We start from the raw sequence: 18,038 nt of genomic DNA, 5'->3' as shown, positions 1-18,038 counted from the left end.
TTAATTAAGTAAAATCAAAAATTAATAACATAGTAAAATGTTGATTTTATTTATGTAACGGAATAAAACAAAGCTAGCTTTGAAAGGCTTAAGTCAATCATCTAGGAATTGCTAAAAAGGTAGTACTTTAATTCCGTTAAGAATTAAATTGTATATGGTTAATAAATTACGAAACACAAATCAATAAATCAAGATACTTGTGTTATTTTTAGTATATGTATGAGCCATACGATAAAGAGATCTCAAAAAAAGTTGGTTGGGAAATTTGTAAGCCACTGAATCACGTAGGTAAACCACCCTTTATCACAACCATTTAGTCAATACCACAACCCGATCGCCATGGAAACATTACACACTAAATTCCGCTTAACAACCAAACTTTGTAGCCCAAACAAAGAAAATAATTTGGTTTTTAGTTGTGAAAAATATTACCGGTATGAAGTTGCGAACGCGGGTCTGCAAAAAAGACTCTATAAAAAACTCAGAGGCTCCAGAGGAGGATAGCCGTAAAGCCACAAATTATCCCCTGAGTTGTGTAGATTGGAGCAGCAATGAGGATATCTATTTTGTGAGGTGAGAGGACTTTGGTAACCAGGATTAAAAAAAATAAAGAACGCTTAAGTTTACATACTTTCCAACAGCGATGACCACCAGATCTTCAAGTGGAGCGATGTGAGCCGGGACTCGGTGGAGGTGGCCAAGTTGCCGGATGACTTTGTGCCTACGGATCTGCACTGGCTTCTGCTGGGCGGCAGGAGCAGTGGTGGCGGAAAGGGCAGCGACACTTTGCTGATTTGCAGTAATGACGGCCGATTCGTAATACTAAACAAAAGTGCCCGGGTGGAGCGGAGCATTTCCGCCCATGGAGCGGCCATTAGTTCTGGCCGCTGGAGTCCCGATGGAGCGGGTCTGTTGACCGCCGGCGAGGATGGCGTGATCAAGATCTGGTCACGATCGGGAATGCTGCGATCCACGGTGGTGCAGAATGAGGAGGCCATCCACTGTGCTCGCTGGGCGCCCAATTCCACCTCCATCGTCTTTTGCCAGGGCGGACACATATCCATCAAGCCACTTGCTGCCAACAGTAAACTCATTAGGGTAAGTATATTGGAAATGGATTTTCAACATATGAACAACAGGGCTTAACAAAAGATTTGTTAAAAAATTGTGTTAGTTCTTTTACATTCAAAGACCCCCCACAGTCAGAGCAAGAATATATGAATTGATAGTTTTACAAGAATTTTAAAAGGTGCTATAACATAACGTCAGAGAAAGTTACATTAATATCATATCTAAGAGAATTTATTTGTGATTATTTATTATTTACAAAAAATGAATTTTGTATAAACAGCAAAGACATTTGAACTACAATTTATTTTTCGGTCTCCCATTTTTATATATTAAATAATTGGCTTTTTTGATATTTAATAGTTTAATGTTTAACGATGAATCGTCATTTATAAATTTGATTACAGCTGAGATAACACAGATCAATTTTCTTATTGCAACTCTTGAGAATAAAAAGAAACTAAATCATTTCCTCTCAAAGCAAAATGGCCAGAGAAAAGTAATTTCTATCCAATCTTTAAAAATAATTAGTTCATTTCATTACTTATTTCTCCCATTTTAGTGGCGTGCCCATGATGGCCTGGTGCTTTCCCTCAGCTGGTCCACTCAATCCAACGTGATAGCCTCCGGCGGCGAGGACTTTCGCTTCAAGATCTGGGATGAGCAGGGAGCAAATCTTTTTACCAGTGCCGCAGAGGAATACGCCATTACCAGTGTGGCATTTAATCCTGAAAAGGATTACCTATTGGTTGGCACATTCAATCTGCTCAAATTGTGTCACAGCAGTGGGGTGAGTTCTCATCAGAATTATATGATTCAAAATTCTAAGATTCCGATGAATTATACATTTTAGTGGTCCTACAACAGCGCTCGGTTCCCAACCCCCAGTGTGGGTTCCTTCTTCAGCCTTTCCTGGTCAGCCGATGGCACTCAAGTGGCCTGTGGCACCTCCACGGGTCAACTGATTGTGGCCTATGCCATCGAGCAGCAGTTAATCTCCAGGAACCTCAAGGCAACCAGCAAAAGCCGCAAATCAATTGCCTTGAAGGACATTGCCACTGGCACTCAGGATGTCCTGGATTTTCCCCAGCGGGTTGTCAATTTCGCTCTGGGCTATGGACATCTGGTGGTGGCCACCACCCATCAAGTACACATATATAATGAGAAGTACATCAATACGCCTATTATTATCGATGGCAGAAACGACACAAGGGTCATTGAAGTGGGCAAAAAGTGAGTAGCTTAATATTTAGTTGGTTTGGTTATTTAATTTTGTTTATATTAAGGCATGAACAAAATATAAATTGAAATATGAAGCACTATCAAGGCACTAGCTTCCAAATATTTTCAGTTAACATGACCAGATCCAATGCAAAATAAAAAAATTTAAATTATTTGTTAATTATTACGTCTTTTGAAACATGTTAGTGAGAAATTCTTTAATTTGTATGTCATTTGTTTGCACTAGAAAATCAACAAATCAATAAACAAAATAAAATACTGAAAGTTTAGTTTTGATTAAAGAGCGTCTTGCAAAAAACTACAGGCTGTATTAAAGTACAAGTAGTAATTCTATACTAAACAATATAACCCGTAAGCTTTTTAGTTTCATTTCTATACCGAAGAATCATAAAATGTTGTCTAAGACCTTATTTTTATCGTTCTATCGAGAAATTTTTCATAACCAAAGTTTAAAATTCATGTAACAATAGTTTAGTTTCTATGACCATTACTTTTTGGGTATACATATTTTTGTTATTACTTTTGTGCTTACTCGATTTATATTCATTTGCAAATACAATTTGTTTAATTTTTTAGATACTTTATGATCTTGGATGCCTCATCGATATGGGTGTACACCTATACGGGTCGTTTGCACCTGAATCCGCGCTATCCCGGCTCCCAGGCGCAGATTCCCCTGCTCACCTGGCGCTCACTCTCACTGGGTCTGGATGTCCTGGCCATTAGGGATAATTCCGATACGACTTTGCTGCACCTGTTCGACCTGATCCCAGGTGCCTCGAGGCAGTACGATCCCCATTCACTGAGGGCCAAGCAGCAACTGGCCGAGATTGCAGCCTGTCGATCGGGAACTGCCGAGGATCAGTTTGTGGCCTTCATCGACGCCAATCGGGAGCTGTTTGTGAGTGAGACCCGGAACCTGAGTGGTGAACGCACGGACGAGATATACAAGATAGGCACCCAATTAACCGCGATCCTGTGGGCCAGCGAGACAAACATCCTGGTGGGTGTGCACGACTCCTGCTACAGCATCTGGTATTGTCCCGGCGAAGGGGCGGCCGATCCCACGATAATTGCCCTGACCACTGTGACTCTGGATACGGCGTAAGTACAAAAGATTGTACAAAAGTTTGTTTTATTAATAAATTTAAGGTCTTCTTTTTTAAAAACTATAAAAATATTTGTATTATAAATTAAATGATTTATAAATTCGATGCATGTTTTCATTAATGTTATATGATTTTTCTTAGCTTTTGTGTTTTACAGCATCAATTTACATCTTTCCAGAAATGTTAAAGATTTTTTTATCGGATTTATTGGTAGAATAGTGAGAGTTCTTGGATGCCCCCAAACATTTCTTTAAACAACATTCGTATATGACATTTTTTCTGAAAACTGCAAAAAAAAACCTTTAACTGTTTGGAAAAAATATTAAAACAGGGAAACCGACCTGTTCTTGAGGCTTAAAAATAGTAAAAATCATTTTGTTTTAAATATATTTTTTTTTTGAACAAATATAATTTCTTGTGATTAACACTAAAAATTAAAATGTAAACAGGATGGGAATAAGGGAATCATTTATATATATAATATATTGTATTTATAAAAGGACTAAAGTAATATAATAAATTATTTTAAATTTTTTTAATTTGACTTTTTTAGTGAATTTGGCAAGCATATAACCCTTGAGAGTTTCGAGGACGCGGTGGTCACATTTCGCTGCGCCGGGGCCCTGCTCCCAGTCAATGTGAACATCTACTGCGAGGTCCTGCATCGCGCTCTGCTCGAGGGCCAATGGCAGCAGGCGCTGAAGATCTGCCGGATGGGCCAGCATGCCAGCTTGTGGGCCACCCTGGCTGCGGTGGCCACCAGGAAGCACCAGCTGCAGATCAGCGAGGAGGCATACGCGGCGGCCCTGCAGATCGACAAGGTGAGCTACCTGCAGCACCTGAAGACCCTGACGCCCTCGAGTGCCGAGCAGATGGCCGAGAACTCATTGATGCTGGGCAGGATGCTGGAGGCAGAGACGATCCTGCTGCATGGCAAGAAAATCGAACAGGCGGTGGGTCTCTCCCTGCGGATGCATAACTGGCGAAGGGCCCTGGAAATCGCCCAAAAATATAAAACGGAGGAACCAGACCTGATGCCGCGGGTTCTCCAAGAGAGAATCAAGTATCTGAAGGCCCTGCAGCGCGAGGAGTGGGATCCCCTCTATCTGCCACATGTCGTCAAGAAAGAGGCTGATAGTCCAAGTGAATAAAATATGTATTACTAACCTAAACTTTATTATTATCTATCTGTTACCAAAGCAGAAACATCATTTCAAATAGTTATTAAAGAATTTTTATAGCTTTCAGACTGAGTTTTAGTAAATTTTTGGTCCTTTGATCCTTTTTCAAACAATTACCATATAATATATTCGATTTTTAAGGAACCTTTATTACACTATAAGGGTACATCTTTAATAATTTTTAATAAGCGGGTGACAGCATAGGTTCACCAGCCAATCCTCGAAGTACATTGTGGGAGGCCAAAGTGGCAGCATCGATGCGCGTTCTCTTGGTGGCATAGCCAACATGTGGAGTGACCACTGTAAGGAAAAATAAGTGAAGTTTTTCATGACAATGGGACTAAAAAGATAAGAAACGTAAGAGGTTTGTCAAAAAACAAAAATTGAAAACAAAACATGGGTATGATTACGCTCTCTTTTTAATTTCTTGAACCTCGTTGAAAAAAATGTTTAGAATTTAATTTATAAAAAACTCCAATTAACTAAAAACCTAAGACTACTCACCAACATTATCTAGAGCCAGTAATTTGTCTTTGGACGGAAGAGGCTCAGGATCCATAACATCTAGGCCAGCTGCAAATATTCTGTTTGCTTTGAGGGCATCATAAAGATCATCCTGGTTGACAATTTCTAAAACAGAATGTAACAATGCATTTAATATTTTATATAATAAATTGTTATAGTTATACTTACTGCCTCGTCCAACGTTGATCAGCACAGCTGTTCTCTTCATTTTATTAAATGCGCTGGCATCAAACAAGCCCTGCGTTTCCTTTGTCAGTGGTGATGCAATGACAAGAAAATCACTTTCCGCCAGGAGAGTATCGAAATCGATCTTCTTGGCGTTGAATTGCTCCTCGATTTCCTTACTCACACGATTCCTAGTGGTGTAGAGCACTCGATCGATGTCGAATCCGGACAATCGCTTGGCCACTGCCTGGCCAATGCCTCCAAAGCCATAGAATCCCACGGTGGAGTCACGAATGTCTTGTCCCAGCAGCCAGTCCAGATGGTCTTTATCCCAATTGTCACTAAAATGCATATTATAATATAACAGTTCATTAAATAATAATCAATAAATTTTTTAAGATCAGCTAACAGGTTTCGAAAATGTTTCTTGTTGTAAATATCCCTCAAAATAGGCAATACTTTAATAAAAGTTAGTACATCTTCCTCTTGATGAATCACATTGATTGCATCCTTATTGCTTAATAAGTTTTTACATTTATCGCAAAATATTCATCAGCACTGCTTGTTTTTTGATTTTTAAATGTTGAAACAAGATTTCATTTTTTGAGGGATAGTTTACGAACCCTTTGTTTTTTTTTAATAAAGTCGCAGAACTGATTTTTCACCTGTCAATCTTTCTTCGACCCTCCTGAAATCTCCGAGCAGCAGCGATTAGCAATCCCACTGCGAGATCGGCCACCGCCACAGTTAGCATTGCAGGAGTACTGCCCAGTGGAATACCCCTCTTCTTTAGCTCCGGGACATCCACATTGTTGATTCCCGAGGACATGGTGGATACCGCTTTGAATTGCAGACCAGCGGCATCCAAAATTTCAGCATTGAGGATATCTCGACCGCCCCAAATGGCAGCGTGAACGCCCTTGATCTTCTCCAGAATCTCGAGCCTGTTGTTGGGTGGTTCGCTTTCCACTTGAAGGATTTCGCATTTCTCCTTTAGGACTTCTAGTCCCTCGGGGGGAACATCAGTATGCGCGATCAGCACTTTGAAGGGCTTATTTGCTGACATTTTCAGGGCACTTTTATGACAAAATAGATATGTATAATTTGATGGCTAAAATAATAACAAGTGTGACAACAAGCACTTGATAGATAATCACCGTATGAGGATTTCCGAAGTACTCTCTTCTCTCGTCGAAATTTAATAACGAGCTTTTTGTGATAGCTCTTAGTTATATTCTCTTAACTCTGTTTAGAAACTCTTAAATAAGTAATAATATTTTTTTGCACTAAGGTTTTCAGCGGCACTTTTGTTTAACGACTGACAAACTATAAGCTCTGGTGGCAGACTTTTATAGAGTACTAGATAATGGAAACACTTATCACCTGAAAAGATGACAACAAATTGCATAGAAAGCTTTTATGGTGAACTCTCTATGAAAAAATAATACAAAATAACATTATATTTTTGAATTTAAAAACATAAATATTAATTTGTTCAGCCACTTTATGTGCGGGTACAACTAATATTAAAAAGTCTTAGATCTTCGAAAAACAATTAATGAACCCTTATTAATTTTGCTTGCCTCTAGTTTACAAAAATAAAATTGTCAGCAAACAAATTGAATTAGAAAAAATAAAACATCAAAAATTATTTGTACCTAATTCAATGTTTATTGGTTTAAAGTAGTGTAATTTTCAATTTTAGTTGAAGTAGCTTTGACTACTTCTTATTTTTTCTCAGTAGGCAGGCCTGATCATGGGCTTACCGTCGATGGCATTTAAGATATTATTTGCAGCTAGTAAACTCATTTCAATGGTTGTCTTCATGGTCTGAGTACCCATATGTGGAAGGATAACTACAAGAAAAATAAAGTATCTATAGATCAATCTTTAAAAAAGGGATAGTTCAATTCCAACTCACCGCAATTCGGCAGCTTAAGCAGAGGATTGTCGGCGGGCAGTGGTTCTGGAGTGGTGACATCCAAGCCGGCGGCAAAAATCTTGCCATTTGTCAAAGCGTCATGCAGATCGGGTTGATTGACAAGGCCTAAAAGTAAACAACTATATTAAGCCTCTAATTTAATACATATTTTTAAGAACTTACCCCCTCTGGCTACATTGACAAACACCGAGCTCTTTTTCATTTGCTGGAAGGCCAGGGCATTGAACTTATCCCTAGTTTCGTTTGTGAGTGGAGCTGCTACCACCAGAAAGTCACTCTCCTTTAAAAGGTTCTCGAAGGATACGTGCTCTGCCTTAAAGTCCCCGTCGTTTTCCTTTCTGGTGCGAGTGTGGTAAATGATTTTGGCCACATCCCAGCACTGCAAACGCTTTGCAATCGCCTGACTGATTCCACCAAAGCCGAAAAAACCAATGACGGAATCTCGGATTTCCTGACCCATCATCCAGTTGATCTGCTCGGTTTTCCATTGTGAACTGGTAGAAATTTTCAGCATTTTATGGTTAAAAATAATATAATATACAATAGAGCTCTTAAATTCAAGAAAGTCTTGTTCTAAATAAATAAAATTCAAAATCGTATTTCTTCGGACTCTTAAGTTTTAATGCATTTAAAACGGGTAAAAACTGTATGCAATGATTTCTTAATGTTAATGTTAACGGACTAGTTTGTAGTCTGTTAGGAAAAGTAACCATAAAGTCAAATCGTTCTCTTTTATCAATGTGATGATAATTTTTCGAACGACTCAAGGTATACGAATTCAGAAGCAATTCGGATGGTCTACCCATAAAAATAAAAGTTTTGCTTACCGATAAATATTAATTAGAAAATGTTCTCTTTTCAGACAGATAAATTCAAACAATATATTGAGAAAAACATGAGTATTCTTAAAAGCCAATTGACTTAATTTTAAAACCTAAAATGACTCTCTTAGATAGCGTATATAATACCTGGCCACTTGGCAACCCTTGTCCGAAAAGCTTTCTATATAAAAAGCTTTCTTCTCTCTGTATACAAATGCCAAGTATCAGCTGTTAATACCTCTCGATTTCGGTGCGTCCGGCGTGAAAATGCCGTCCGGCTGCAATCATTAAGCCAATGGCCAGATCGGCCACCGAGTTCTTCACCACTCCGGGTGTATGACCCAGGGGGATTTGCCGCTTTTGGAACTCGGGCACGTCCACAAAATCGATTCCCGAGGACATGGTGCTCACGCAGCGGAGCTGCGATCCGGCGGCATCCAAGATTCCGGCATTCAAGGGCTGATAGTGGGCCCAATAGATGGCATCCACGCCGGGCACTTTCTTCAGGATCTCCTCCCTTGAAGGCGGCACACTCTGGCAGACGATGGTTTCCGCTCCGCGGGATCGAAGGAGTTCCAAGGCCGGTACTGGGACATTTGGATGCGAAATGAGCACTTTGAAGGCACTGGCGGTTCGAGACATATCAGTGGAAAGTACAGGGATTTAGCTATCAACTATCGGCGGTCGGTTGCAGTGCCAAACTGTTTAGTGGAATATTCCCAGCCCAAAACAATTCTTAAGCTTTTTTTCGCTCTGCCTCCCTTAAGCTCAAATTTAGCTCTTAAGATTTCTCTTTGGTTTGTGACGGAGGAGCATGCTTATTATAGTAGTTCGCATTTATTGTTATAATACTCTTTAAAGGGGGTACTATACATTTTAGAAGCTTTTGCAGTTTAAACAAATATCAAACATATTTTATAGTAAGCTAAACGCAAGTCGCTTTCAAAAACCATAACTTAAAATATTGTAGATTAAAATAGCAATGTTCTTATCTAAAAAAGTTATGTTTAAGTGACTCGTCTAGCTAAAGGCACTTTAAGGAAAACAGAATCTTTAGTCACTTGTTTTTGTCAATATTAAATTTGAACTATTTTCCGTAAAACAATATATGATTTAACATCGATAATTGTTGCTTAACTTGTGTATTATTTAAGACGTTTTTCCTTAAAAAGATATTTAAAAATGTTTGCAACTTTAATATTATATAATATTTAACTCGTCTTAGGCCACTAAATAATATTTATTAGCTTTTCAGAGAATTTGATCTTGTGATTAAATAGCGATCTCTTGATTAGCTAGATCCACACATTATTTTATAAAGTTACATAAAAAACAAAGCTCCCAGACTATTTGAAAGGGTAATTACATTTTCAAGCCCTGAAATCAGTAATCAACCATATTTAAATTAACTTTAACTTTAACTTTGCATTAGCAACACTTGAGTTTTTTTCAATATAATTTTTATTTTCACATCTACAAGCGTGCCAAGGTCACAAAGCGGCCTTTCACACTTCACTGGATTAGCTTCCCACACTGGTTAATGCTCAAATGCTATTTTCCATTTGAATTTCCTAGTAGGCGGGCGACAGCATGGGCTCCCCAGCCAGTCCTCGCAGAACATTATGGGCGGCAATGGTGGACATATCGGCACGGGTGCGATTTGTGGCGGATCCAATATGAGGCAGAACAACTGAAAGATAGAAAACAAACACCAAGTGATAAGTTAAAGATAATGCTAGGAAAGACTCTAATAGTAAATCACAGAATAAACGAACTTCAGAGTTAGAATACGGAAAAATGATAAAATAAAAAAACATAAACTGTAACCTACAATTCTTGATAACCTTCAAGAAACCTTACTTAAATCTCTTCGCAATACTTTTAGACATTGTCAACTAACTAAACAGATAAGACCAAATCGCAATTCTGATAAGGCGGCCAGAAATACGAGTATTTTGTAGGTGGGGGCCCCAACGTCAGGCTGATATCAATAGACCGAAACTATTTTGATTGTCCCACTCACCGGCATTGTCCAGCGTCAGCAGCTTGTCCTTGGGCGACAGAGGTTCCGGATCCGTGACGTCCAGACCGGCGGAGAAGATTCGGTTCGACTTGAGAGCCTCATAGAGGTCGTCTTGGTTGACAATTTCTGGGCGGTGGAGAAAAGCATTTTAAGAGGCTGTCAAAATTGCATTTAGTTAAAAAATACTTACTGCCCCTGGCAATATTGACCAGTACAGCGGTCTCCTTCATTTTGTTGAAGGCGGTGGCATTGAACACACCCTGTGTGTCCTTTGTTAGAGGCGAGGCAATGACAATAAAGTCACTCTGCGCCAGAAGAGTATCGAAATCGACCTTCTTGGCATTGAACTCCTCCTCGATCTCCTTGTGAACCCGACGGCGGGTGGTGTACAACACCTTATCAATATCGAATCCGGACAGACGCTTGGCAATTGCCTGGCCAATGCCTCCAAAGCCATAGAATCCCACGGTGGAGTCACGGATGTCCTGGCCCAGCAGCCAGTTGAGGTGGTAGTTTTCCCACTGGTCACTAAATTTAAGGAGAGAAGCGTTTAAATTGAGAACTTTAACTATAAATATTTTCCAAATATACGATTACATTTGTAGAAAAGCGTAAATAAAAAAAAGAAAAAAAAATTGTAGACCCAAAACTTAACAACATTTAAAAATGTTGTTTCTCACAAAAAAACATAGAAATGGATTAATGTCAAATAAAATATTTAAAAATATATTTGAAATACAAATAGGTTTATTCAAAACTATTCAAAAACAATAATAAGAAGAAACACAAATTAAATTTTTCTAAGCAAATTTTAAAATGTTTCTTGACATTTTGAGAATAGAATAAGTTTGAAAAAAACGTTAAACAACTTAACATAAAAAAAAAAAATTGAGCTTCTATTGCTTAAAAATACAAAATTAAATTAAATGCTACAAAACAAAAATAACATTTAGACAAAATATAATTTTGTAATATTAAAAGAAATTTTTTTTAAATTCTATTTCTGTACCAAATCCATAAAACTATTTATAAAACTCCACCATAACATTTTTTTGAATAGGAAACAAACACTGTAAGGAAATTTTTAAAACTAACTTTTGACTAAAATTTAAAATGATTATAAAGAAACTAAACTTTAAAATTCATTATAAGTAATTATAAGTTATTATAAGTGTACTCACTTGTCGATCTTCTTGCGACCCTCGTGGAAGCGGCGACTGGCGGCGATCAGGAGACCCACTGCCAAGTCGGCCACGGCGGTGTTGAGAACGGTGGGAGTGTGTCCCAGGGGGATCTTCCGCCTCTTCAGCTCCGGCACATCCACGTAGTCGATGCCCGCCGACATGGTGGAGATGGATTTCAGCTGGGGACCGGCGGCATCGAGGGCCTCGGCATTGAGGGGTTCATGGCCAGCCCAGAGGACTCCATCCACTCCGCGGATTTTCTCCAAGAGTTCCGCCCTGTTGATGGGAACGCTCTGCACCTGGACGATCTCGCAGTTCTGCTTGAGCAGATCAATGCCCACCTGGGGTACTTCGGGATGGGTCACCAGGACCTTGAATGCCTTGCCAGCGGACATGGTGCGGTTTTGATTCTGATTTCTGCTGCCCCTGCGTGGGAGGGAGGCATTAATATCGCCGATCGCCAAGGCCACCACCAGAACTGCCAGCGGCAGCGAGAGCTGAGCTATCGATCTCATCTTGAAACGCGCTACGATCGAAGTCGAGTTTCGCGAGCAACTGAACTGAAAAGCGGCATACGCACCCGGCTTTAAAGAGCGACGAGGACGGAAAGCCGCTGCTGCGACTGCTGCGACTGCTACGACCCACGATCGCAGTCGATAAGCCAATGAACCGGTTTAGCATTATAATCTGTCTTTCTATATAGGTGTGTTCTTAAGCCTTCGAGCAGCTGATTCGAGTTGAGTTCTCTTCTACGGCGTATAAGACGCGCAACTGGTTTCAGCGTTGAACGAAAAGGCGGGGGAATAAAGTTATGACTTTAGAGTTTTTTATAAAGAGGGCATTCTATTACAAAACCCAGACGCTGTCCAAGTTATATCAGAAAGTAAATATATGTGCTATTTAAAGAAAAAGTTTGAAATAAAAGAACTTTGAATATAAAAAGACGAGCCTTTAAAATAAATGTGTGAAATTAATGTTTATTTTATTTCATTAGTAACTGATTAATAAATAAAGTGATTTGAATTAATGAATACTTTAAAACTTTAAAATTCAATATTTTAAATAAAAATAAAACAGTTTAATAAATAACATTAAAGCTGATTGAAATTTAGAGACATTTATTTCTGTGACAACGGAAATTGGAAAGTAAAAGAATTTAATCTTTAGCTTAAACATGCTCAAAGTCATTAAAGTTATTTGGTCACTATCTCAACACTTGAGGCCCCTCTAAGATTTATGGCGAAATTCCGAAAACAAAACCTTCCAAAAATCATTTGCCCACGACTCATTCAACACTTTTGACAATTTGATGCTTTTTCGCATTGTTTATAAGAGGGAATGGAAAAGTACCACCACTGAATTTGTGATATTAATTACAATTCGTGTTCAATGTCACAGAAGAACAAACTATTACTCTTAAAAGCTCTGTTAAGAGAACAAATTATTTTTTGGTAATAATATTTTTTTACACTATAAAAATTTTTTTCTGTCACCAAAGTCGCACGGCGAGAAAACCAAACTGAACATTTTTTTCGGTGAATCGGTATCTAAAAGCTGTTTTCAAGTACTCGCGATCAGCTCTCTTACTATATGTTTGTATATATATTTTTGGTTTTTTGCACTCTTACCGTGAGATCTATATAACTAGAATACTTTTTAGCTTTGCGTTTGCCGCACGACTGAGTGATCGAAACCCGAAGCTTAAGCCTTATATAGGGGCCACATCGTATCACTAATAAATTATCAGTTCTGAAAAAAGAGTTCCATTGGAGATAATTTTTGTTAATAATAATTTTAAAAGTATTTTATTAGTCATTAAAAGTCTGTATAATGGGTAGTACGAATTTTGATGGATTACTATATATTAAGATTACTAGTTTACGGGGGTTAACCGTTAGGGATGTTTTTGAAAGTGTTTATTACTACTAATCACGTTTAAATTTTTTTTATTAAATAAAATATTTTTTAATGATTATCAAAGATACTGTTTTTTTACAGTAGTAAAATGTTTTTTTTTGCCATTACACAAATATTATTGGGATTATATTAACCAGCATTCCAGTGTTATCAGCTTAAAGATCGGTTACTCTCTCTTCTGATTAGACCCGTGGCTCGCCGTCCCTTTCTTTCGTTGCACTATGCGGCTTGCCTCCACCCCTCATTCCGTCTCTTTCCAGCTGCTTATCTCGCTGCTTTGTGTCATTGCTTCTTATCGGAGCAAGCGAGACAGAATCGGAACTCTTTGGGGGGAGTGAGCAGTTGGGAAAGCTGCGCGCCTGCTCGAAATACCAGTTGGGGACTTTTCCCATGTGCTCGCATGCAATTTCCAATTGGAATGGGCACCACCGCAGCTGGAGCCACTGGAGCAGTGGAGCCCCTTGGCCATTCGTCCGATTAGCTTTGGAGCCGCGGAGCACTGGAGGCGGTTGGAACGCTGTGGAACCTACGACCAGCACTATTTCGCTGTTTCGTACGCTTTTTTTGTGAGCGGATCTGCTCAAATTTTGTCCGCAGAGGAGCAGGCGCTCAGCGATGGCCAACGCACACTCACTCACTTCGCCGCCGTCCCCCTTTTTTGTTGGGCACTTTTTTTGTCTGTGTGAAAGCGGCGGCAAGAACCGTTCGCGTTGGCGTTGGCGTCGCCGTCAGTGCTGAGCAGTGGACTGGAAACTAGCTTAAAATTTGTTCAGCTGAACAATGATATCGTTCGTTAAAACTTTTAACTCTTAAAAATTGGTACGGGTTAATTTAGATATGTACTTTTTTGCAATACTTTCAAATATAAATAAAAAGTAACAAACGGCATAATAAATGTATACATTTGACTGAACGTCTATTAAAATAAAACAAAATTTAAATTATGGCAAAAATTGGTTTAAAAAATTCGCATTACGTATACGCAACATTCAAAGTATTGCCTATTTCTAGGCAGCATGTGCAAATAATATATTGGTAATTAAATTTGTTTTTTAATTAGTCGTCAGACTGATTAATAGTCAAACCAAGACTCCAATACCTTCAAAAAAACCGTAACCCATTAATATGTTGCATCAACTAATTTAGCTATTTTAAACCTGTCATCACTTGTTTAGCTGTTAATAATTTTGCTTGACATGTGGTTTTTGGCTTTCAGCGTTTTGTTGTACTGAAAGAGTTTGCTCTTCCTTTTCCTTTGGCAAACTGGCCCAGACACTGCACTTTGCCTAATTGAAAACGAAACGGCAAAAAAACCAACCAAGTTATTAGCGCTCGTTGCGAGGGTGGATTTTTTTGTTGTCGTGACGCTGCGTCGTGTGTGTTTGTATATTTTTCGCCCCACACTACGCTTTATTTTCTTCTTCCTTTGTTCTTTTGTTTCGTGGTGATTTTCTTGTGCGCTCCAGTGGCAGAGCGTCCCATATTGTCTGCTTTTCTCGTTTTTATGCTTTCCTGTTACCAAAACACGATGCGTCATTTTGACTGACGTAACCGGGAGACAACATTCCAATTGGAGACAGCTGTCTATCAGACGCGACCGTCGTCGTCGTTGTAATCGTTATCGTTCGTTGCTGTTGTTGGGGGCGTTGTCGTTTACCGTTACGTCTGCTGCCGCCGGCATTGCCAACGCTGAACTGCGGTTTGGGGAACAAGCAACCAGAAACTGATGGCAGCAGACAGCCGCCAACAGAGCAGAGCAGAAGAGAGAAAAAGAGAAGGTAGAGAGAAAGGCGGAGGAGTAACGGTGAAAACGTAACTGCTTCGAAAGCTCCGGGAGCTGCCGCAAGTGGCCATCGTTCTCGATCTGTAGCAATAGCTTAACCCTCTGAACGCACACTCTGAATAAGGACCTTCTGTGGATAATGCATTATTAGGGTGCCAAAGAATTCACTAGTGTTTTGAAATCGCTTTAACTAAGAGGTTTATTCAACTATGCTGTTCATTTATTCATTGGGCTTATGGTCTTCAAATATATTGTCGCATACCATGAGACATATTTATAAGTGTTTTTAAGCCCCAAATGAGTTCCGTAGCACCTAATGAACTGAAACTATAACAATTTTAATCAAATAAGTTTTTATATCAATTTATCAATTAAAAAACTTAATAAGTGAGTACTTCTTTGTGCCAGGCAAGGCGTAATGCTTCAAAACATTTACTAATAATATTTAAATAAATAATACATGTATGATACATATGTATGTAAGAAACAAGGCCAATATTGAAGGAGTTGAATCTAAAGAATATTATTTCAGCAATTAAATGAATTGCTGGCATATTTTGGGTTTTTAAGTAAGATTTATTGGGCTTTAATCTAATTTCACAAGTATTGCTCGAAACTTTAATATTGTAAAACGAGCTTTTCGCCCAAAAATTTTAGCGGGCTAAAGGGCAAGTTGCAGACAGTCAAGCAGCATCCAAAAGCATCTCCATACTACAAATAACGGTCGAGCGACAAAGCTGCAAGGTAAAGCGTCGCGCACTCCGCGCAGGCCACCCAACTCCAACGCCAACTTAGGAAACGAAGGGGAAAGGGGAAGAGGAGAGCGCAAAAAAAGTGGCGAAGCGTCACCGATTTTTATAGTGTAGGCTCCCTAAAATTGACGCGCAACATTGAGGCAGGTCCCTCTACGCGATATATCGGAACAGGCGACCAGAGTCGCCAAGCAACAGTAGAACGGGTCTTAAATGAGAAAGAGAAAGAGAGAGTAGCCCCAAAGCATGCAAGCAGTGTCTGCGAGTGTGCTGGTGAGCCCCAAATCGACAGCAGTACCTACGTATGTCACAGAGCGAGAGAGCGGGAGCGGAAGACTCAGTAAGCTCCAGTATGAAAGAGTGGGAGTGAGCTCCACTAAGGAGGCTAGGGAAAGAGAGAGGGAGAGTTGGAAACTGTGGGAGTTTGTGCCCATTTGCATTTGTACATAAACAGTGCAATCTCGACACAATGAAACAATAATCTCATAGTTTTTTATCACCCCATTTGTTTTGTGAAACGTAACGTTTAGTTTTTATCAATATTAATATTAAGCATAAAAATAGAAAATATGCTTAGCATTTTATTTTTATCTACATATTTATTATCATAGTTACAATATAATAACAGTGTCAACAAAAATATGATTTTTATTAGGGATGATTAGGGATTAGTTAATTTCCTGTGTTATATTGTCGTTATTTGTTTTATTTTAGAAGGGCACAAAAAAAATTCCGGAAGAAATACACATTGTGATTGCTTTATATATTAAATAAATAAATTTGCAATCACAATTCCATCACAAAAAAAGGGTATCTAGTAGTTTGGTTTTACTAATCGACTGCAGAAAGCTTCCAGTTTCTACTTCATATTTTTGCTCCGGTGAAGTAACTCCTACATCTCTCTTGGCTTTGTAATGATGTTAACATTGACTGACGTCAAGCACGGACCATAATTTACATGTCTCTGTTGGTTTGTTGTTGTTGGTACAACAGTCACCGTTGTTTACAGCTCATGATAATTATAGAAACGCAAGTGTTTTGTTTTTCCTGTTGGAGAGTTGGAAACGCATTCAGGGTACCAGAAAGTGGTGAAACGGAATAGGCCACTTCCCAAACCACAAGCATTAAACTTCACATTTTGGGGCACTCAAGAAAACGTACCAAGAAAAACATGTCTTAGCTTTACCAACTACCAATTGTGGGTTTCCCTTGGGCTATACTATTCCAAACAAAATAATAAGGTTTCTGTTACACGTAAGCTCTTTATGACCACTTAAAGTAAATAAGTAAACTACTTCAACACCGAGCAAGGCGAAATGACTACCATATGTGTTTTTCTTGTTTCATGTTTGCTTTAAATTAATTTGAATAAAAGGAGCACCACTCAGAATTCGCTCTATCCGTGTTACCGAGCGATCATCGAAGCCCAGCGTCCCGAAGGACACTGGACAAATCCTCACGCTGCCGAATAGGGCGATTCAACTCATCAACGCGGGTGCGCTTGGCTTTCAGCTAGTGTGAAAGTATGTGAAGACTGACTACAGAAATGATCCTGTGAAGTATAGTCTTAACTTTTCGGTGCCCCACCTGCGCCTATTGGTGCTCTGCGAGACAGAACTGGTTGGGAATTGTAGGAGCGTGCGCAAGAGAAAAAACAAACAAACGGGGCGATAAGAGAGCGCTGAATGTGCTCTTTAGCAGTATAAGTATTTGAGGGTGGAAATAGTTTCTCGTTTTGTTTCCTTAGTTTCTTGAACGGCAAATGTAGGCAGTAATGTTAATTAAATATAATGGTTCCCAGCAGGCCAAAAAAAAGGATTAAGAATTTGAGAAAAAACTGGTATAAAATGAACAATTATTTAAGCTCTCTTTTAATGTCAAAAATTTACCTCGATTCGAGCCTCAACTAACAGTTATTTATAAAGTCCCGCTTAATAATTATTAAATCCTTAAACGAAACATTTGCTGCCAAAAACTGAGCGACAGGTTATTCGTCTTTTTTATCGTTTTGGAAATTAGCTTTGAATGTTTCGTAAATCTAAAATTCCGATATCGTTTTGGAAGGTCCACTTACCCAATTACACTGGGTATTAAAGAGTTTTATCCGAAAAGAATACTTGCATTTTCACTTTCTGTTGTTTGCAATTGCCTGATTTTTATACAGTTAGTTACTTTTTTAAGCTGTTCAACGTTTTTCTAAAACAAGAGTTCCTAATTAAAAGCTGTTTTTTTTAATCTTGTTTAGGAAAATTAACTGATGTTCAGTGTTGAAAAAATATAGAAAAGTCAATCAAAGAAGAGAGAAATGAATGAAATCTGCTAAACA

The 18,038-nt window shown here is 38.9% G+C and overlaps 3 protein-coding genes and 1 non-coding gene across 4 annotated transcripts; 1 reads left to right on the top strand and 3 right to left on the bottom strand.

The window, feature by feature from the left end:
* Nucleotides 1-362: 362 nt before the first annotated feature.
* LOC128262545 (intraflagellar transport protein 80 homolog) lies at nt 363-4,613 on the top strand. The gene is made up of 6 exons (XM_052996871.1): nt 363-573; nt 642-1,098; nt 1,631-1,858; nt 1,922-2,301; nt 2,887-3,414; nt 3,973-4,613. The coding sequence occupies exons 1-6, from the start codon at nt 437-439 to the stop codon at nt 4,568-4,570; spliced, it is 2,328 nt and encodes a 775-aa protein (XP_052852831.1). The 5' UTR covers nt 363-436; the 3' UTR covers nt 4,571-4,613.
* An 85-nt stretch (nt 4,614-4,698) lies between these two features.
* LOC128262546 (glyoxylate reductase/hydroxypyruvate reductase) lies at nt 4,699-6,713 on the bottom strand. The gene is made up of 5 exons (XM_052996872.1): nt 6,448-6,713; nt 5,956-6,366; nt 5,294-5,631; nt 5,105-5,230; nt 4,699-4,900 (listed from the first exon to the last, which is right to left on the bottom strand). The coding sequence occupies exons 2-5, from the start codon at nt 6,354-6,356 to the stop codon at nt 4,782-4,784; spliced, it is 984 nt and encodes a 327-aa protein (XP_052852832.1). The 5' UTR covers nt 6,357-6,366; nt 6,448-6,713; the 3' UTR covers nt 4,699-4,781.
* Nucleotides 6,714-6,979: 266 nt separating this feature from the next.
* Nucleotides 6,980-12,962, bottom strand: LOC128263366 (uncharacterized). Its single transcript, XM_052998392.1, has 10 exons — nt 12,889-12,962; nt 11,841-12,031; nt 11,258-11,686; nt 10,267-10,604; nt 10,077-10,202; nt 9,628-9,743; nt 8,292-8,716; nt 7,395-7,726; nt 7,212-7,337; nt 6,980-7,146 (listed from the first exon to the last, which is right to left on the bottom strand). The coding sequence occupies exons 2-10, from the start codon at nt 11,939-11,941 to the stop codon at nt 7,028-7,030; spliced, it is 2,112 nt and encodes a 703-aa protein (XP_052854352.1). The 5' UTR covers nt 11,942-12,031; nt 12,889-12,962; the 3' UTR covers nt 6,980-7,027.
* A 4,129-nt stretch (nt 12,963-17,091) lies between these two features.
* Nucleotides 17,092-17,281, bottom strand: LOC128263577 (small nucleolar RNA U3). Its single transcript, XR_008268445.1, has one exon. It is a non-coding gene; the product is annotated as a small nucleolar RNA U3 (small nucleolar RNA).
* Nucleotides 17,282-18,038: the final 757 nt, after the last annotated feature.

The sequence above is a fragment of the Drosophila gunungcola genome, unplaced genomic scaffold (assembly GCF_025200985.1).
Source record: "Drosophila gunungcola strain Sukarami unplaced genomic scaffold, Dgunungcola_SK_2 000001F, whole genome shotgun sequence".
NCBI classification, from domain to species: domain Eukaryota; kingdom Metazoa; phylum Arthropoda; class Insecta; order Diptera; family Drosophilidae; genus Drosophila; species Drosophila gunungcola.
This window is presented reverse-complemented; position numbering and strand designations above follow the sequence as displayed.